The sequence below is a fragment of the Amblyraja radiata genome, chromosome 26 (genome assembly GCF_010909765.2).
Source record: "Amblyraja radiata isolate CabotCenter1 chromosome 26, sAmbRad1.1.pri, whole genome shotgun sequence".
In the NCBI taxonomy this organism is placed as follows: domain Eukaryota; kingdom Metazoa; phylum Chordata; class Chondrichthyes; order Rajiformes; family Rajidae; genus Amblyraja; species Amblyraja radiata.
The window spans coordinates 2,564,766-2,586,888 of NC_045981.1; the positions used below are offsets into that span (position 1 = coordinate 2,564,766).

General features: G+C 42.3%; 1 protein-coding gene and 1 long non-coding RNA gene across 2 annotated transcripts in view; both read left to right on the top strand.

Moving 5' to 3' along the window:
* The first annotated feature begins 3,809 nt into the window (after window positions 1-3,809).
* LOC116987812 lies at window positions 3,810-7,707 on the top strand. The gene is made up of 3 exons (XR_004415802.1): window positions 3,810-4,105; window positions 4,355-4,367; window positions 7,624-7,707. It is a non-coding gene; the product is annotated as an uncharacterized LOC116987812 (long non-coding RNA).
* A 788-nt stretch (window positions 7,708-8,495) lies between these two features.
* LOC116987811 (heparan sulfate glucosamine 3-O-sulfotransferase 3A1-like) overlaps window positions 8,496-22,123 on the top strand; it is a 114,311-nt gene continuing 100,683 nt past the window's right edge. The window contains exon 1 of the mRNA XM_033044049.1: window positions 8,496-9,264. Coding sequence (XP_032899940.1) covers window positions 8,732-9,264 — 533 coding nt within the window. The 5' untranslated portion in view covers window positions 8,496-8,731. The remainder of the gene's footprint in view (window positions 9,265-22,123) is intronic.

Here is a 22,123-nt window from a genome sequence, read left to right on the forward strand (position 1 = left end):
AGTCCAGCAAGGATGTGGCAATAAGGTATTCCTATTATTACAGTGGAGTATTATTACGAGGATGTGAGGAGTCTGAAGAAGGGTTTCGGCCCGAAACGTCGCCTATTTCCTTCGCTCCATAGATGCTGCTGCACCCGCTGAGTTTCCCCAGCAATTTTGTGTACCTAGGATGTGAGAACAGTTTGACCAATTTGCGGCGTGTGCTTTTGTTAACTTGCCTATTTCCTACACTCCGAAGAAGGGAACCGGCTTGGAACACCCACCCTCCCATGTCCTTCCACAGATGCTGCCTGGCCCGCTGAGTTCCCGCAGACGCCTTGTGTTTCGCTCAAGATTCCGACATCTGCAGATTTTCCTGCCTCCTACATTTTGCTTCCAAACACAAAGCCATATGAGGGGTACTAGTTTTAGCGCCGCTCGAAGGCGTAGCTGGTTCAATGTGTGGCCGAGGCAGTGAAGATTGAATTAGAACGGCAGGTTGTTGGATGAAGAGGGAGAGGGGTAAGAGAGAGAGAGAAGGGAAAACACAACAGACCCAGAAAAGCTACGTATCACACGCATCACTGACATTAACAAATGATCCTCATTACTTATTTTCCAAGTGACCAGACTTGAATGGTAAAGTGGATATTTATAATTCCAGCTATTTTATTTTAATTATTTAGCTCCGGGTGAAGGTTGTGGGAAGCAGAGGTGCACAGACTGAGGATCTATAATGGGCTTTGCCTGAAACATTTTGTTTTATGAAGCAGGCAATTTCAGCAACAATTCGTCACGTTACACAAACATACGCAGCTCCAATGCATTTTATAAATAATTAAAATGTTGGGTGGGGGGGGGGGGGGGGGGGGGGGGGGGGGGGGGGGGGAGAGGGACAACTCAATTCTTCTTTTGGTCCTAAATATATAAACTAAAGATTATGTCTGTCCGATGTAAACCAGCATCTACAGTTCCTTCCTACATATTGTTGCTGAGCGCCTGGCTTAGTTACATCGGCGAACATGTCATGAAGGCCTTTGGATCTTGCTCAGAATTCCTCTTGCTGGACAGATTCACAATAGGGTTTAAACTCGCAGCTACTTCCTACAGGAAAGAAACAGCGTGTCGTTTAACGTCGCGTCTGTTGAACGTGAGCAAGTTCATTCCAAATGTCTTTGTAGATCTGCCTTTCAGACATTAACGAGGCTGTTTCGAGTATCGTTTAATAAAGCGCTCTTATAAATACATCAACATCAACTCGTGTCAGCATTATTTAATCTGTTTTATTTGATTTTCGCCTCCAGCATCTGTCATATTCTAGTATCTCCCGAGAACTTTTGATGCCGTTTATTCAAGTTCAATTATGTATTCATTTCACGCACGTTGTGTCGCTTCGGTCTCCAACACAAACCACTCCGTTAATTTCTCGTTTGCTGGGCCTTCATTTATCACTCTGTCCGACATATCCCTGCAAGCAAATGGTTGATGCTTGTACGCAGCGCGTCCTTCCCAGTAACTGGAGCGTGTCGCTGGACATTAACCCTTTACAGTTTAAAAATTAAGAAGTTTTTTATTTTTTATTTATTTCAAAAAAGTTATTCAGCACTAAAATGTCCCCACGTCTCAACCCATGGGAAGGCGTGTAATATACATTGTGTGCATTTAGATGTTGGCCTGGTTGGGAATGGTGGTGTGGACATGACCAAATGACTGCATTAACCAAATGAATAGTCGATGTATTAGATTTGAGGGATGTGACTTTTATACTTCCACGAAAAGAGTCGTTTGGAAGAATCAAGGACTGGTTTTAATAGTTGCAACGGCCTCATTGCAATCTATTATTCTTACACTCTTTGTACTTACGTATGTATATTTGTGCCTATGTATAGCAGGATTTTTACTTAACTGTATGCAACAATAAAATAATGTCACTGTAATAATAGGAATACCTTATTGCCACATGTGACCCGGCACAGTGAAAAATCCGTTGCTTGTTTACCCAATGTATACAAATGGTACACGTGGCAATTACTTATCATTGAATGATTGTTTAAAGAAAAAAGTCTGAGCTAATTTTACTGCCGATTGATGGTTCTCGGAAATAAAATATATATTTATTTCCCAGCGTGTTATTGGCTTTGCCCGGGCGTTCAGCAATGCAGCAGTAGACGTTTCCGATTCTGGAGTCAGCGAGAGACGTTTTACATTGGTGGTTACTGCCTCTTAGAGGCAAGAATGCGTTAACTCTGAGCTCCAAATTCCAGAGATCGGGCGTGTGGGGGGCGGGGAAGGAACGTTTTCTAACAGCGACTGAGATGTCTTAATAAAATGCAATCTAAATATCCTGGAACCATTCTAATTGCATCGTGGAGAGGGAATTTACAGATGAAAGCGAAAAAAATGAAATACATTTGTTTTAGATGGTGGCTCCTGTAATACATTGGGATATGTGTGTGTGCGGCCGGGGTATAGACTAATATTCGTTTCCTTAACAAATTATCCTCAACCAGAGAACGTCCGCATCAGTGATTAGATTGCTAATCGAATAAGAGATAATGCCTTTGCTTTTGAATAATTGAAGTCACTATCTCATTATCTAAATAGTCCACGGCGTCTCTAAGTTTAAGAATTTTTCGCGATTTTAGTGTCCCTGCGAAAGTTTGTTAAAAGTTTACTACCATTACAGAGAAGCTAGGGTCATCGGCTCTACTGCTAATGGCAGAAAACAAACTTCATTCCAATGTTCATTTTAGGGTCAAAGTTCCCTTCGGCGTTTTAAGTGCATTAGATAAACTTGTCTCAAAAATAACAGAAATCATATTTACTAATTGAAACTCAACCTGGCAAATTTTCAATGATTTAACAATTTGAACTTTTGTAATGTAACCATCTTTTAAACACAAACTTAACAGTTTTAACTTCTAACTAAAATATCGATGTCGTAAAGAAGTCGCCCTATAGTTGACTAAATTTAAAATTGGCGAGAAAGCACAACTATGATGTTCGGTCTTCCAATGTATTTTTATTATATTCGCCTCTCTAATAATTTGGGGGAAATAAAACAAGTTGACATTGCAATTTAAACACGGACACAATCGTAAACTAACAATTCACACTTGTAAATATTGGTGTAAATGCGAGGACAAAACTTGTGGGCGGATAGTTCCAATGCTGAACAAAGTGACACAAAGGAAAGTCTAAGTATGGTTTTACTAAATAACTTTATAATAAGGATTATTTGTTTTGAAACAACTCGCGGATATCGGTTCCCACAATTCATCTTCCCCGTCCTAAAATATAAATCGTACTGAGGTGATTAGTTAACTATCGGCTCTCCCTATTATTGTGGAGCCAGCAACATATGGTGGAGCGGGCGGGGGTCGCTGATTTTTGGGTCGTTCTCCTTTACTCGGGCAATGATGTGTGGATAAATTGAAGCACTCTTGGTTATTTTCATACAAATCCTGCCCTCCAGAAAGCAGCGGAAGAAAACAACAAAAAACAAAATAAGGCAGCAGATGTGAAACATTTGGTCTTGTTCTTGTTTCGCTTGTGTAGAAAGAATCGAGCTCCATCAAGGCAAGAAAAGATAAGCAAAGTGGTCGTCTTTGGTGGGCTGCGTAATGAAGTTTGGAGCAAAACCGGGTTAAATCGATGCAACGAAATGGGGGATCGAGATGTTAACACACAACAAGTGACAGAATTTAAACAAAACTGGACAAAAACTAACTGAACCAGAAACGATCGGGTTGCGGAAAGCAGTTTGGCCCCGTTTTCTTAGCTCGCGTTGGGACAAATGGACTTGAGAATTAAAAGCTGGTCGCTCGCTGACTTTTCCAGCGGTCAGCGTTTAACCTCTTTGTAGGCTCTCAGCTGTTTAATATTGATCTTTAGGTGACACACTATTCCTCAAACGTTGTCTTGGACACTTCTGTTCTCCCCACTAGTGTTACTAATATGATAAGGGAAGTTTTGCAATTTAGACTGGGGTAGACGCGGTATTTAACGGACAACGAGCCACGGCAATGTTAGAAACATAAGCAAAAATCAAACTGCTGGAGTTGTTCAGCGGATCAGACCGTCCATTCAAAGGCTGGTGGGTGTATGGAACAAGCTGCCAAGGGAGGTATGTAGGAAGGAAATGCAGATGCTGGTTTAATCCGAAGATAGACACAAAAAGCTGGTGTAACTCAGCGGGTCAGGCAGCATCTCTGGAGAGAAGGAATGGGTGACGTCTCGGGTCGAGACTCTTCTTCAGACTGAGAGTCAGGGTGTTAGTCTGAAGAAGGGTTTCGATCAGAAACGTCACCTATTTCCTTTCTCCAGAGATGCTGCCTGGCCCGCTAAGTTACTCCAGCATTTTGTGCCAGCGGAGGTAGTTGAGGCAGGTACTGTAACAGCATTCAAAATACACTAGGGCGGGTACATGGATGGGAATGGCTGAGGGTGACACGGGCCAAACGCGGGCAAATGGGACAAGCTTAGATGGAGCATCTTGGATGAGATGGGCCGAAGAGCTTGTTTCTCTATTTCTGGAATTGGATAGACGAAGGCTTGAAGAATGACCCAATACCAATCCCATTTCCCTCCACAAATGCAGCCTGGCCCGCTGAGTTCCTCCTGCAGTTTATTTTATGCTCAAGATCCCAGCATCTGCAGTTCCTAATGCCATTGAGTATATTACTTTTAGTATACTTTGAGTATTTTGCTTTCAATCGCGCAGGCGAGTGTAAGATAGGCTGCCTTTGGTGGGTGTGATATATCAAGTGTTGCATTTTTATATAGTTAAATGCTCATTTGAAGGGAGGAGCGTTGTGTAACGACATCAAGCCCATTTGATACATGGGAGAAAATAATTTCAGTTCATTTTTTGTTGTTGAAACGGAATTCAAATTGGACCAAGACATGTCCCCACTTCACAGAGCGTCAGGACCGTTTCTCTGATTTCTCCGGGAACACGACTTGAGATCGTCACAGCGTCGGCGACATGACTTGGGCCTTTAGGGTGGTAAAATACAGGTGACAGCCACATAAACTTATTATGAAGCAACAGATCGTGTGTGTAGTTTCATATATATATATATATATATATATATATAATAAACTCCACAACATGCTGGAACTCTCGAGTTGGAAAAAAACTATTGTCCGTCGAGAACTGTGGCCTCTTCTAAAACTCCGTATATCGAGACCCATCTATATATCTATCACACACACACATGTATAGATATGTTACTCTTTGACAGACACACATATAACGCCAACATCAAAGAATAACACATCATTTACGTTATATTTGGAACTATATATGGATGTTCTATGGATATATTATATATATAATCGGAGAATATAATTGCAGAAGTTATATATATATATAAACTTCTACAAGTATATATATCCTGAGATGCTGCCTGTCGCGCTGAGTTAATCCAGTATTTTGTATCCATTTTCGATATATATATATTTATAATATATAACGTCCAGGAATAACACACACACAAATAATAAAGTGAAACAAATAAAGTTCTATCGTATGGTATAGATATATATCCAGAGATACTGCATGTCCCGCTGAATTAATCCAGCATTTTGTGTCCATCTTTGATATATAAATATAAATATATGTATAAATGTCTGTGTGGGTGTGTTATTCCTTGACGTTATATATTATAAGTATAATAGATATATAGATACGTGTTATTCCTATAAATATGTATATTCTTTGAGGATATGTGTGTGTGATAGATCTAGATATACTGGAAGTATTACTCTCTATATGTGTGTGTGTGTGTGTGTGTGTGTGTGTGTGTGTGTATGTGTGTGTGCGTGTGTGTGTGTTATTCTTTGACATGCATACATATGTAACGTCAACATCAAGGAATATCTCATCATTGACGTTATATTTGTAACATCCGTTCTACAAGTTAATAAAATATTTCTTTTTAAAGTAATGAATCTCCTTCAATCTTTATCTCCCCTTTAGTCCCCTTTGAACTATGCCATCTGTATAACCTCTGAAGGAGTCAATTAAAATGGGTTGCATCTAAGCGTGTAGAGTCATTCGAATGTCCCTGACTTGTATACTTCGCCTAAAGCGCTTTATTTTGTACAATGCTGCGTCTATTGCCCAACCGTTTAAGGGTGCAGGCCCGCGGGGACGAGCAATCGGCTGCGATTTGCTATATATTAAGAGTGCATTAAAGCAGCTGCTTTAAATAAAATCAATTATCTTCCCATCTGACAAGACGTCGCCTTGTTCCGGCCGCTGTTTACAGTCTCCTGCGACGGAAAGAGCAGCTCGTTTTTCGCGGCGGGATTGTTTTTGCTCCTGTCCATTGCCAGTTGCAGCGGCCGGGCTCGGTGCGTTTCGCCACCTCGGTGACCGGAGCAGGAACCAGCGGCCAGAGAGACACCGGAGCCCCGCCGCCACCGCACTGCGAGACCGGTCTCCAAACCACGGCCCGTCCGACTCGTGTTACAAACGAATCTGCAGTTCCTTGTGTCTGAGTGTTACACGCCCCAGTTTAGTACATTTCAGCGGGAATCGGCTCAACATGGTGACATTTGTAACTGCATCTGCCGGTTTACACCGAAGATAGACACACAATACCGGAGTAATTCAGCGGGACAGGCAGCATCTCTGGAGAGGAGTGGGTGGTGTTTCGGATCGAGACTCCTTTTCTCGCCCCGAAATGTCACCCATTCCTTTACTCCAGAGATGCTGCCTGTCCCGCTGGATTTCTCCAGCATTTTGTGTCCATCTTACATCATGATGTTTATATAATCTTCTTCAGTGGGATTCGCATTTAGTCCAGGGTGGGGGTGAACTCCTCGCTAGATACCTTTCTCCCGTTTAAATATGCGTCACTTATTTCATTATCTGGCGTCATTTTACAGACGGAGACTATTTTTTACGAACGAGGAAATCTGACGGGGGGTTCTGCTTCAGGTGGACACAAGGACACAAGGAAGTGCAGATGCTGGTTTGCAAAATAAGACACAGAGTGCGGGAGTAACTAATCGGGTCAGTCGGTAGGCAGCCCTGCGCTTGGGGTAGTGTGTACACTGAAGGCGGATGTTGGTTTACATCGAAGATAGATACAGAATGCTGGAGTAACTCAGCGGTGGAAACAAGGAATTACAGATGCTGGTTGGTGCACAGAGGTACACAAAGTGCTGGAGTAACTCTTGCACAATATATTAAGTCATGCACTCTTAATATATCTAACAGATGCTGTCTGACCTGCGGAGTAACTCAGCGAGTCAATCAGTGACATTGTGTTTAGGGTGTACTAGGACAAGCCCAGTCTGTACACAAGGCTGGCAAACAGTTTGACAAGATCTTGATCTTAGAGGTGTATAAAATCATGAGAGGAATAGATCGGGTAGACGCACAGTCCCTTGCCCGGAGTAGGGGAACCGAGGACCAGGGGACACAGGGTTCAAGGTGAAGGGGAAAAGATTTAATGGGAATCTGAGGGGTAAACTTTTCACACAAAGGGTTGGTGAGTGTATGGCAAGAGGAGGTATGTGTAGGAAGGAACCACCCGAAACGTTACCCATTCCTTCTCTGTAGAGAGCTGTCTGGCCCGCTGAGTTACTCCAGCATTTTGTGTCTATTGCCGGGGGAGATGGTCGAGGCAGGGATTATCGCGACATTGAAGAAACAATTAGACAGGTAGCTGGATAGGACAGGTTTGGAGGGATATGGGCCAAACGCGGGCAGGTGGGAGTAGTGTAGATGTTGGTCAGTGTGGGACATATTTGGTGTGGGACTGGTCCCAAGCTGTATGAGTCTTGGACAGAGAGACAAACCCTTTCTCTCTCTCTCCCTCCCTCCCCTTCGTTCTATCTCCCTCCCTCTCCCCTCTTCCACCCTCCCTCTGCCCCCCCCTCTCTCTCTCCCCCCCTCCTCTCTCTCTCCCCCTTTCCCTCCCTCCTCCTCTCTCTCCCTCCCCCTCTCCCTCCCTCTCTCCCCCTCCCCCCACTCCCTCGCTATCTCTCTCTCCCACCCTCCCTCTCTCCCACCCTCCACTCCTCCCTCTCTCACCCTCCCTCTCACCCTCACCCTCCCCCCTCACCCACCCTCCCTCCCTCCCTCCCTCCCTCCCCCCTCCCCCCTCACCCTCCCTCCCTCCCTCCCTCCCTCCCTCCCTCTCTCCCTCCCTCCCTCCCTCCCTCCCTCCCTCTCTCTCTCTCTCTCTCTCTCGCTCTCTCCCTCTCTCTACCCCACCCACTCTCTTTTCCCCTCTCTCTCCCCCTCTCTCTCCCCCACTCTCTCTCTCACTCCCTCTCTCCCTCCCTCCCCCCACGTCTGTGAGCAGCTCCGCGCCGCTCAGGGCCATTTCAAGACGAGGTCCCGCCCACCCCGCGCTCCCCCATTGGCTGGGCTTGTTGAGGGAGGGCGGGCGGGCGGCGTGGATTGGCGGGCCGGGCTGTCTGTCAGCTGGGGGAGTTGCTACATGAGGGCGGGCGGACACATGTAGCAAAGTGGAGGCGACACTCACTCACTCACTGACTGTAAGATGCACCAGGCAAGCGGGCAGCGGCTGGAAACTACAGCGTATGAACAAGAACCGGGACAACACAGTGGCTGTTTATGTATTTGACAACCACACACACACACACACATTAAAGCATCAGACAGTCACAATCACACACATCAATAAAATACTTCTTCAAAGCCGATACATGACTAGATTGGAGCATGTCAGCCTAGCATGGTCTTCTACTCCCGGGACTGCTACACGTTATGGCATTTATCTCAATCTTTTTGGATGCTCTTCCCACGACTGTCTGCCGGAAAATCGTGCTAATGCTCTGCTCGCTGATGATGTCCTTGTACTTGTTGTATTATCTAACGGATCTCTGCCACACCATGTCCAGCCCCGTCCGTAGCTCAGAAGAGGAGAGCAACCTGGCCGGAGACTTTGGCGAGTGGCAGGCGCTCCGCAGGAAGAGGCTGCTGCAGAAACTGCAGATGCAGGGCTATCTCAACGGCGAGCTCCCCGAAAAGTACTTCAGGGAACTGAGGCTGCAGTTGCAGCCCGCCAACGTGAAGCAGCAGGAGAGGATCGGCAGGTCGCTGGCGGCGAATCCACCCAGCACCCTGAGCTTCAGCGAGGACGGGGTGAGGAAGCTCCCGCAGGCCATCATCATCGGGGTGAAGAAAGGAGGCACCCGGGCTCTGCTCGAGTTTGTCCGGGTACACCCGGACATCAGGGCCGTGGGCGAAGAGCCGCACTTCTTCGACCGACACTATGACAAGGGCCTGCGCTGGTACAGGTAAAGACTGATCACAACATACACAACACACACACGTACACACGGGCCAGTCAGCCATTAGCAGTCACTTGTTGATCTAGATCTCCCGAGAGGAGAAGCAAACTTTCAGGAGTAATTAACTTCCAGAATAGGGTATATTTATAAACTAAACACAACCCACTTCTGTTGTGCACATGCTGAACAGGCGCTGCGGAATCCTGTTTGATGTCACTGCTTGTTTTCTGGATGAAACCCGTGCATAACACTCGTTTCTCGTGATCGTTGCTTCAGCATTGAATTGGTTTTTTTTTGTAACAAAGGTTTTGCAGATTTATATAAAAAAGATTTCAATTTCTGTTAACATAAAAGGCGACTTTCCTCTTGCATCAGTCAGTGCCGCACTGTAAGCCAACTTCACAAAGTATCCAGTTGATGTGCTCAGTGATTCTTGGACCACTCGTGGCTGGCTGGCTGGTTCTTTGGCAGAAAATATAAAAATATTGCCACTGTTGCGGGGAAGCCAAATAATTGGTTGGAGGCGACGGTGAAGTGGGCTGGCGCGAACGGTCTGTTTTCCATTGCAAACTGGGCAACACTAGCTGTTAAATGCGTTTTAACAGTGGCTCCCTTTCACTGGGGCACAGAGAAGAAATAGTGGCTGGTTACCAAGCACAGAACTCCGATAGTTAATAGAGGGATGTAGTATTCTGCTGAAACTCTTTCTAAACTGTTGAACTGGTGCTGAGAATTGTAATGTGGTTACAAGGAACAGCAGATGCTGGTTTACCGAAGCAAGTCACGTTCAGTCTGAAGAAGGGTCTCGACCCGAACGTCACCTATTTCCCCCCCCCCCCCCCCCCCCCCCCATAGATTCTGCCTGACCCGCTGTGTTACTCCATCATTTTGTGTCTTTCTATGTCGAGGACTATATTCTGCGCTCTGTATCTTTCCCTTCGCTCCACCTATTGTGCTCGACGCGACGTTGACTCGATTTCACTTGTGCATAGTATTATCTGACCAGATTGAATAGCATGTAAAACATGTCGCTGTACCTCGCTACACGTGACAATAATACAACTAAGGCTAAAGTTGTTTGAGTGTAAATTTCATTATCAACTGATCGCAATTCTAGAAGGCCACCAACAGTTACTGCAGCCTTTTCTTTCATATGATTTAAATATGTATATATGAATTATCAATTGGCTGAAATCTATCTGTAAACGAAGCTAACGCACAACAGATTTAGAACGGGCTACCGTCTGTATTTAATTTCACTTAGGCTGTTCATTTGAGAGTGTGAACAACAAAGAAATTCGCAACCCCAATAAGTTTTAGAGGAGTCAAACAGAGAAACGAACTGCAGCGATTTTGCCGACTTTTGAGTTGATTATAAATGTACCACTGGTATAAATTCAACAGGTATGTTGGTTTAAGATTAGATCTTAAATCTGGGAATGTTTTGGTTCACGTTCTGAACGTGAAGGAATTACTAATCAGGAGACGAGTTGAATTCACACTCCGGGGTCAGAAGTTCTTGAGGCAATGATTCCTGTTCCTGTTCGGTCCTACCAATTACATTTGGACTTTTTAACGTCAAATTACGTAATGATAATGATAATTTTTATCACAATATTGATATTTTTAAATTCATAAAGTCATGGAATTTACATATTAAAATAAAATGTAAATATCCTTAATTTAAGAAAAAAACTGCTGAAAAAATATTTTAATAAGTCAGGTTGAAGATACTAGTAATTTGCGTACATTTGTTAGCAAACAGTAGTAGTGTCACCAAGGATATAATGCGCTATGTAGGATCAAATATGCACAGCTAAATTTCTTCATGCATTATTACTTGCACACTCTTTTTGACGTGATCGATTCTATTTACTGATTAAATGCAATTACATAAACAATATTTTATTTTATTTCATATTTACTTTTCTAAATTACAAGTGCCTAATTTTGCACAGCTGAACATGGATCAAATGCTGCTGATAACTTTTGATTTTTGGACCCAATTAAATGTTGAAAGTTTAAATATGACTCTTGAAAAACAATTGACCTCAATTACGAAACAAATTTTTATTGAAGAACTGTGTGTCAAAAGAGTGAAAGAAATAGCATTATGTTTACTTCACCTCCAACTGAATGGAAGCTAATAACATTGCAAGAACAGGCCACAGGATCAAAATATGGGAGCTTTCACTCAAAACCAAAAGTTTCTTTGAAGTAAAAAGTTACTGGAAGAGTCAGGAAATTAGCCCAGAGAACCATTCTTCCTTGTAAGAAATTAATGGTTTTTTTCTACATTATTCTTTAAGTAGCTTTGATATTATAATACTTAAACTGACAAGTTTAATTAAGTTATTAATTTTTAATTAATAATATTTCTCAGACCAGTTCCCAGCTTTTGAAAGTAAATTAATTTGTTACTGTTAGAAAGTAATTGCAAAAAAACTGCTAACCCACGTTCATTTTTGAGCTGTGTGTGTGTGTGTTTTTGCGTCTGTGGTATACCTGTATATCATTTTAACACAGTCACCTTCTGGACAGGTCGGTAACATGTTTTATAATCACTAGCATCAGTAACCCTCATCTTTGAAGACTGCAAATTACAATCTCCTTTTGCGATGCATCATTCCATGAAGACAGTAAACAGATTTAATTTAGTATTTGCAGAAATTCTTTAAATACAGATTTGCAGGATATTTTCTGATTTTCATCGATTTAGTATCTGTCACTTTATTATATTTGCAGAATGTTTCTATCTTAAAAAAATTGCTTTCTGTCATTGCCGATATTTCTTGTTATCCTACTTGAATTGATAATTTATAATTTAAATATGTCATATTGTAATTGCATCATCTCAGGGCAGCAATGGCAATGAGTATGTCAATTTTGTGTTGCTTTGTTCCTTTGTAACTCCCAGTAACATTATGTTTACTGCTCTGTTTACTACAATAGGCTTCATAAGTCACCTCGAAATATAGCATTAAAATATTTCATTTAAATAAAAATATTTATTTTCACGTTACAATATATGAATACAATAATATCTGGACATTTCTAATTCAATCATCATTTGTCTCTAATTCTGGTTATCCTTAAGACCATATTTGATTATATCTCCCCATGTACATCAATTTAGGAAATTCAAAGGTGTTTTTATTTAACCTTTATTTAACCAGGAGAAGTCTCATTGAGATTAAAAATCTCTTTTACAAGAGAGTCCTGGCCAAGACAGGCAGCAGCACAGTTCCACAGTTACAGACAATAATTTAAAAACAACAGAGAACATATAAATAGAGTCACAGGCAGAACATCATCAAACAAAGCATGTACAGACAGAAGAGCCCGCTTCAACATCATTAAGAAGGGATTTAAATCTGTTTATAGAAACCAGCTCCTTAAGTTTCAGTTCATTCTGCAGCTGGTTCCATGCGAAGGAAGCAGCATAACTAAATGCCCTTTTCCCCAGTTCAGTACGGGCTTTAGGTACAGTTAGTAAGAACAAATCCTCAGAGCGGAGCTGATAAGTTCCTGTGCTTTTTCGAATTACATACTTCTGCAGGTATGAAGGAAGAACACCGAGGATAGTCTTATAAATAAGGATATGCCAATGATGGCATTTCTATTAAAAATGTTGTTGAGGGCACAAACGCCCATATATACTGAATTCATGTTTTTCAAGAATTTTGGATATGACCGGCCATCAATATTGTTGCTTCTAATCTTGGTGTCAACTTTTCCCAACTTGGAGCACTAGGTAGCATCATGAAGGGAGATCCTGCAGTACTTGTCCCAACTCACTCCATCTTGTTTCTAAAACTCCCAATCAACTTTGACCTGTTCTCTCTCCAGTATTCTCTACGAATGACGTGGTCGAAGAGGTTTCCTGCAATTTTTAGATGCAATTAAATTTTCAAATAATTCACTCCTACTCCTTTGGTTCTCTCTAAGTCAGAATACACGGTTAATCTCTATCAAACATCTCTTTGAGTTAACGCTTGGGGGGCCGTTGAAGAACATTTTGGAACGATGGAAGTTACAACTTGGTTCGCCTTCCCAGAACCTTATCTTCATTGTGGATCTTCATTGTGAGATTGGACATTTGTTACATAATCAATGAGAGCCTGAATTCATAAACCTTATATGATGTGATAAATCCTCTTCCTTATATACTGTCCTATTACAGAGAGTAATAATCTGTTTTTACAGTTTGTTTCTTCCACAAACTGTCCCTCGATATGTCAGAGGTGTGGCATGCAACTGGATCCCTTTAAATTCTAGAATGAGTTTGAACACATGTTCTAGATCAGAGGGAGTAAAACCACGATTTTGTTTATACATTGGGCATAAGAGTAAAGGTATCTCAAGTTACTTTCTGCATTGTAGCAAACAGTGGATACAACATCACTGCATAACATGTCAGAAAAGTGAAGGTGCTGTCATCAATTTGCCTGCATTCTTAACATGTTAATACATTCACTATTCTATCTTTTAGTCCTTACACAGTTATTTGATAAGGTCCCACATAGGAGATTAGTGGGTACAATTAGGGCACATGGTATTGGGAGTGACATGGATAGAGCAGTGGTTGGCAGACAGGAAACAAAGAGTAGGGATTAACGGGTCCCTTTCAGAATGGCAGGCAGGGACTAGTGGGGTACCGCAAGGCTCGGTGCTGGGACTGCAGCTGGACCTACTCCTGCACCTATTGTCTATTGTCTATTGTATATTTACAAAACTTCAAATATCTCAGGACTTGCTACGCGCGGTTCATTACTGAGTAAGCCTTATCAGCAAACATTAAAATGTTCATGGTGTAAGATTCTGAAAAGATTCTTCTTTTAAGATGGGTACATTTAAGAACCTCAAATATATGGGATAGTGTGATCTTGTGCAGATGTACGGGTTGGGGGCTGGAAAATGGGAAAGGATGTTGATCCACTGTCACCCCTTTGTGATGGGGCCTAAAACTGATTTCATTCTGTGCAGTAACATTGGTTTTGGGCCCATTGTAGGCAATATGCACAAGAACCAGGGATAAGGTCTGCATGGTGAGGCAGTGGTAGAGCCAGCACCACAGACCCGGGTTCGATGCTGCACTGTACGGTGCTGTCTGTATAGAGTTTGTATGCTCTCCCTGTGACCACTTGGGATTTCTCTAGGTTTTCGGTTTCCTCCCACGCTCCAAAGATGTACCTGCGTTTGTATGTTAATTGTCTTTGATATAAAAATGGTGAAATTGTCTCTAGTGTGTAGGATAATGTTGGCGTATTGTGTGATCGCTGGTCGGTGCAGACTCGGTGGGCCTGTTTCTATGCTGTAGCTCTAAACTAAAGTCTAAAGGATTTTCTCACCAAGCAGGTCAATCATTTTAAATAAAGGAATTTCTGACTTTGAAAACAAGTGTAACAAGGTATAATTTTACACTTATGTCTGTTGTAATGGATTGTGGTAAAAGCCACATGATCAATAAATGATCATAAGAATTTGGTCTTCGAATCTCACTCGAACATTTCTAATTTGTTAATATTGCATTTGAAACATATATGTACATATATAGACCCTTCAGACTCCCGACCCGAAATGTCAACTATTCATGTTCTCCAGAGATGCTGGCTGACCCGCTGAGTTACTCCAGCACTTTGTGTTTTTTTTTGTAAACCAGCATTACAGTTCCCTAGTATCCATATCTGTATCTGAAGAAGGGTCTCGACCCGAAATGTCACCATTTCCTTTTCCCCAGAGATGCTATCTGACCCACTGAGTTATTCCAGCTTTTTGTGTCTATCTTCTATATTTAAGGTAGCCTCATCTTCTGAACTTTGTTGTCAAGGCACACCTTCTTATACTATGATTGATGTCGCTCCAGCGCTAAAAGTATTGCCACATTGATGGCAAACAGCAAAAGCTGTGGCAAGTAAATTACTTCTCTCTGTTATGTTCCAAAGTTGCGTGTGGTTTACAAGTATTCTCGAAAGCAATAGGAAGTGCAGCCAGCTGCAGAATGGATAAATACACTTGGAGATGGAAAAGCATATGCAAAGTTAAGAGCGCTGTGGTTTGTGGTTAGTCCGTCCCATTTTGGATGATACGTTTTGGAGAAAGATAGTTCCTGTTCTGATTCAGCCAAACCAGATGTGCTTATTTGTAATTTAAATTGAATCCCAAATAAAGAAAACAAGCTTGTTTGTGCAGTCCCTGAAGATCACGAGCAAGCCCTTCTTTAAATTCAGTATGAATTAAACACTGTGAAAAATAGCTTGGCCCTGCCCTGTCCATTTCACCAGTGTTATTCTTGTAACATCTGTCTGTGCAGCAACAAACATCAATTCAGATGCAAATTCCTTAGTAACTAAACAATGGCCATGCACACATTGGTAATTTTACCTATGCACCTGTGGTAGGTTAATTGAACTGGATTTTGCTTTGCAAATAACAACAAAGCTGTCAGCACTCATTCATTATTGAAAAGAATTGGCAGTGTGGTGGTGCAGTGGTAGAGTTGCTGCCTTACAGCGCCAGAAACACGAGTTTGATCATGACTACGGGCGCTGTCTGTACGGACTTTGTACGTTCTCCCTGTGACTGCATGGGTTTTCTCCGGGTGCTCCGGTTTCCTCCCACATTCCAAAGACGTGCAGTTTGTAGGTTAATTTAGCTTCGATAAGAAAAATGTAAATCATCCTTGGTGTGCAAGACAGTGCTAGTGTGCGGGGATCGATGGTCGGTGTGCACTTAGTGGGTCGAAGAACCTGTTTCTGTGCTGTATCTCTAAAACTAAAACTAAAACTAACAAAACTAATGGGATGAAAGTGAAAGCCTGCACTAGGAAGGAACTGCAGATGCTGGTTTATACCAAAGATAGACACAAAATGTGGGTAGCTCAACGGGTCAGGCAGCATCTCTGGAGAAAAGGAATAGGTGACGTTTCGGGTTGGAACCCTTCTTCAGACTGAAGTCTTAAGTCTGAAGAAGGGTCATGTTCTGTCACCTATTCCTTTTCTCCAGAGATGCTGTCTGACCCGCTGAGTTACTCCAGCATTTATTGTCCATCTAGACGTGACGGCCTTTTGTGTCATCAGCTCATGGTTAGTTGGCATCTTAACAAGTTGCATGAAACATGGGAATCTGGAAAACTAGCAACAGTAATACTTCATTTCTCCACAAGGTGCACTGTTTCGATTTCCAGCAGTGGACTATGCACAAAAATCAATTTATTAAGTAGCGTTGAGCTCATTGCCTCGTTCTCTTGCTCTATGTAAGAGTTTCAGATTGCACAACGAGGCGTAACTATCGTTTTCTTCAGTGTAATAAGTGATTACTGAAAAATATCTTCTGACCATTAATGCTTAACTTTACAAACATGTTCCTCCAGCAGTAATTAATTTGCAATTTTTTAAAAACAGGTTAATTTTATTCAGATTCTCTATTTAAATATGTCTCCTTTAGTGCAATCTTTATATTACTTTCTTTGTCATGATTTAAATGTTATTTAGTTTAGTTTATTAGTTTAGAGATCCAGCGCAGAAACGGACCCTTCAGTCCACCGAGTCCATGCTGACCAGCGATCCACGCACATTAATACTACCTTACCCACACGAGGAACAATTTTATATTTATACCAAGCCGATTAAACTGCAAACCTGTACGTCTTTGGAGTGTGGGAGGAAACCGGAGAAAACCCACGTAGGTCACAGGAAGAACGTACAAACGCCATATATTCAGTACCTGTAGTCAGGATCGAACCCGGGTCTCTGGCGCTGTAAGGCAGCAACTCTGCACCACCATGTCGCCCAAAGCGAAAACTAACTTCCTGCTTTGCTGCCAATGTGTCTTTGTGAGGCAGCATCTGTGAAAAGGACTCATTTATGATGAAATCTTGAACCTGAAAGCTTAACTCAGTTTCTGTTTACATTGATGCTGCCTGACAATGTCAATTGATAATTGGCCCTCATGTGTAGGGATTGGATACAAAAGTGGGATAACATTGCACTAGTGTGAATGGGTGATTGGTTTTTGATGGACTCAGTGGGCCGAAGGGCCGGTTTCTATGCTGTATATCCAAAACTAAACTAAATTCTCATTCCTTCTTCATAGCAAAATATCTATGGGAATAAACCATTCTTCAGGAACCAAGACTTTGCAAATAAACTGAGCAACAACAGTAAACATCAGCCAACTTAAAAAAATACATTCAGCTCTTTGATCTCTTCTTGTGGGTGTGTGATATGTGACATAGAAAAATGTATATTTAATTATGCAACTCACTGCCAAAAGAATTGATCTTGCCATTGGTTGTAGTCAGAAATAGACTAAATATTTAATTATTTAACATAAAAATTAAAAGATTTAAAGGATTTAATACATTAAATAATATAAATCTTATTGAGATTTGTTTTCTTGAGGTAGGCACAAAGTGCTGGAGAAACTCAGCGGGTGAGGCAGCATCTCTGGAGCGAAGGAAATAGGCAACGTTTCGGGCCAAAACCCTTCTTCAGACTGATGTGAGGGTGGTGTGAGCGGGAGGAAGTAAGGAAGAGGTAGAGCCAGAGGGCTAGAGGGAGAGCTGAGAGGGGGAGGAGACAGTAAGGACTACCTGAAATTAGAGAAGTCAATGTTCATACCGCTGGGGTACAAACTGCCCAAGCGGAATATGAGGTGCTGCTCCTCCAATTTCCGGTGGTCCTTACTCTGACCATGGAGGAGGCCCAGGACAGAAAGGTCGGATTCGGAATGGGAGGGGGAGTTGAAGTGCTGAGCCACCAGGAGATCAGGTTGGTTATTGCGAACCGTTACTCCTCCCCTTCTCAGCACCCGTGGTCAGGATCGAACCCGGGTCTCTGGCGCTGTAAGGCAGCAATTCTACCGCTGCGCCACCGTGCTGTAAGGTGAAAAATATTGGTTCTTCTGATATTAATCTGAGATACCACACTGATACACTGCTAATTTCTCTCCTGTTTGCAGGTAAATTCATTTTATCAGTTGTATGATCTGGATTATAGATACCTACCATAGCTTGACCAACATATTGTGAAGGCACCAATATTTTACTGTGATCCTTGATTGCAATATTTGGAATATGTAAGAAAATCCTGATTTTCAGAGATATCAAAGTCACCAACAATGATACCATTAATTTCGACAATGATTTGTTCATTTTGAACTATTAATGCGTGGCATATCTCTGGATTTTGATTTCACTCATTCTCCCTCTATGTGTGCAGTTTGAGCAAATCAAACAACACATTAAATTCAGGACACAAATAACTGCAGTTGCATAGAACACAAAGTGCTAGAGTAACTCAGTGGGTCAGGCAGCAACAAAGGTCCCGACCAGCAATGTCGCCTCTCCATGTCCTCCAGAGAGGCTGCCTGATCCTCTGAGTTCCTCCAGCAGTTTTGGTTCTAAGCATATTAAATTCATTGCAATGTACATGGAATCTCACATTAGTAGCATTGCAATCTAAATGTACCAGGCTTATCTCATTCTATCACCACCCAAACATAATTCCTTCTGTTTTTGGCCAATTGTTTAAAACATAATTAGAAAATAAACTATGCATTTTAATCTTATTGTTAGGCACTATTTTTCCTGTGATGAGTCTGCCCGCTGTTTTGTGGGGGAAAGGAAAGCAAAAATCTAGTAGAAAGAAATTGAGTAGAAATTCTCTAAATGCATTTCTTAGTACATTCGGTAAAATCAATATCTGTGTCAATATGGTACTGAATGTCCTTAGGGAAATTCAGGCTTTCCTTTCGAGTTGTTTTGTATGTAATGGAGCATTAGTGGCATTCTGACACTGTTATTATGCAGGATTAAAGGGAAATAATGAAAGGTTACCTGACTCCCTGGTAGTAGCATTTAATCTTCATGTAACCTGTGTTTTCAGTCATGACATAATGAGAGGGAGGAGTTGGAACAGGGATCATTGCCCAATGATCAAGCAGTCAGGAGTGACAATGCATTCTTTCAGTAGCCAGTGCTGAAGCAAGTATTGCCAGAAAATGAGAGAGGATTGAAAATAACTGAGGGCTGAGGTAACGCTCCACGTTTGCCTGCAGTTTGCAAGTATTTCACACCACTTTCAAAACCTGTCACACAGCAAATCCAAGTTCACATAAAGGGTTCTTTCTGTTCCTAAGATAGACGCAAAAAGCTGGTGTAACTCAGCGGGGCAGGCAGCTACTCTGGAGAGAAGGAATGGGTGACGTTTCGGGTTGAGACCCTTCTTCAGACTCTGTTCCAAGCAGTGTCAGGGGAAGCCCTGGAGGGGAAGGGGGGGAATGGGGAAGACAGAGAGTCATACAGCATGGAAACAGGCCCTTCTGCCCAACTTGCCCACCTATCCTTTTTCTCCAGAGATGCTGCCTGACCCGCTGAGTTACTCCAGCACTTTGTATGTATCTTTGGTGTAAACCAGCATCTGCAGTTCTTTGTTTCTACAGGTTGAGTTAGAATATAGAGAAGAGCTGAGAGATCCTTTTATATTTTGGCCTGGGCACAATTCATAAGTTGAGAATTAATTCAGGAAAGTGAAGAGAAACAGTTTATCTCATTTATTATATTGTTTACAGTTGACTATGTTTACATATTCTGTTGTGCTGCTGCAAGTAAGAACCTCATTGTTCTATCTGGGATATGTGACAATAAAACACTCTTGATTCTTGTCTCTTGAGGCAGTGAGTCATTATTTTTGTTTGCTTATTCAGGATTAAGGCCATAATATTGATATTGTCCGGTGCCAATGTAGACCTCCAGTGGTTCTTTGTGGTGAAAGCATGCAGAATCATTGGACACTGACCTGGCCCTCTACTGATTCTCACATGTCTGTTCTTTTACCAAGACAAGCTTTCTCCAGCTCAGTAACAATATCTACATCTGCCTCTACCTCTCTCCCACTAGGATCCAGGATCCTAGTCCAAGTTTTTATTGCCTTAAGGCTCACAACTTTCAGCTACGCCCCTCTCAATGGTTTTCCATGAGTTTCAATTTATGCAAATCTTTGCAACTCGTATTTTCTTTTTCCCGAAGTGCCAGAGGATCTGCATCTCATCTTCGTTACATTTCCCCTCCGATAGCTGCAATAAGCTTTACTCCAGTAGTTTGGAGATAGTGTGGGCTATTTTTCTAATCTCCGTCCCAACTCCCTGCATGAATTGTGTTCGCGCGCATCTGACATGGGACTCCACTTCTGCCCCTCCCCTGGGACATCCGTTTAGAGTCAAGAGTCGAGAGTGTTTTATTGTCATGTCCAGATAGAACAATGGAAGTATTACTTGCAGCAGCAGCAGTTTACAAGCTGTCCCTTGGAACGTTGCCCTCATTTTGCAAAAAAGTCTTTTAACATTTTGTTTTCATCAGGCCTTTTAATATTTTTATAATATTTAATAATATGGAAGATGCTGCCTGTTCCGCTGCTACTCCAGCTTTTTGTGTTTATCTTCTGTTTAAACCAGCAACTGCAGTTCATTCCTACACGTTTAATATTTTTGTTCTACCCATTCAGCATTAAAAATAATAGTGATTCCCTGGTGTCACACATTTCTTTGATGACCAATTTTCAGTTGTAGAATGAGTGGCGCAGAGCCTGGAAAGATGCCAACACCAACAACAGAGATGCCATCACAGACCCCACAATGAAACCACCGGGTTTTGACCTCCAACACAAGCAATGGCTAAACCTGAACAGAATCTGCACCCTCCATGCAAGAACAGCCCATCACCTGCATAAGTGGGGAATGACAGACAGCCCTGCTTGTGACTGCAGACATCCAGACCAGATCATCCCACACATGGTGAATGACTGCCCACTGAGGCCTTTACCTGGGGGCATCAAAGCCATCCACCCAGTAACTGATGCTGTCCTGGCCTGGATGTCCACCCTTAATCTACAACTTTAGGCTGTGCCCGCCATATGCAAGAAGAATAAAAAGTTAAAGAATTTAAAGCTCATTTAAAGATGTTAATAACATAATTATTTCTCCTTTATGCTCCACGGCCATGTTTATAACATTAATCTTTACATGGTTTCCAACGTCATATATTACAGACACATACAGATCAGTTTGTTGTTATATAGGTCAGGGTGAAATGAAATTCCTTGTTGGCACGAAGCTCACAAAGTTAACAGTAAACTTAGAGCAATGATTAATACGACGACAAATACAATGATGATTTCAAAACAGCAGAATGGTGCAAAGATTGTAGTGCAATCAGAAGTTGTGCATGTTGGGGCATGTTGTTCAGGGGTGGGCAAGTTGGGCCGAAGGGCATGTTTCCACGATGTATAACTCTATGGCTCGAGTTTAAAATAAATCTAAAAGTCTTACTGCTAAAAGTGCAATAACACAAGAACTGAGGTTGGTAGAGTTAGTCCGTGGCAGCACCTACACTACGATACGATAGAACTTTGTTTATCCCAGGGGGAAAATTCATCTGCCAACAGTAATACAGGAAACATGAAATTAAAGTGACTGGTGGAAAGGATTGTGGATGTGCAAAGATTGAGGGGGGGGGGTTGTCCCTGACAACCAGCCTATCAGGGAAGCTCCATGTCAGAGGTCATCTGTTGTTGGCCCCGATTTGGCCTGTTTTGTCATTCGCTTCCAGTTTATTCCCCCCTCTCTCCCTACTGCAATCAGTCTGAAGAAGGGTCCCGACCTGAAACGTCAATAGGGGACGATCAGCCATGATCACAATGGATGGCGGTGCTGGCTCGAAGGGCCGAATGGCCTCCTCCTGCACCTAGTTTCTATGTGTCTATGTCACCTAATGCTGAATTACTCCAGCACTTAGTATTTTACTCAAGAATTTTATCCACCGTCTGCAATTCCTTGTATCCAGTGTTATCCTCCTTCCCAAAAAAAT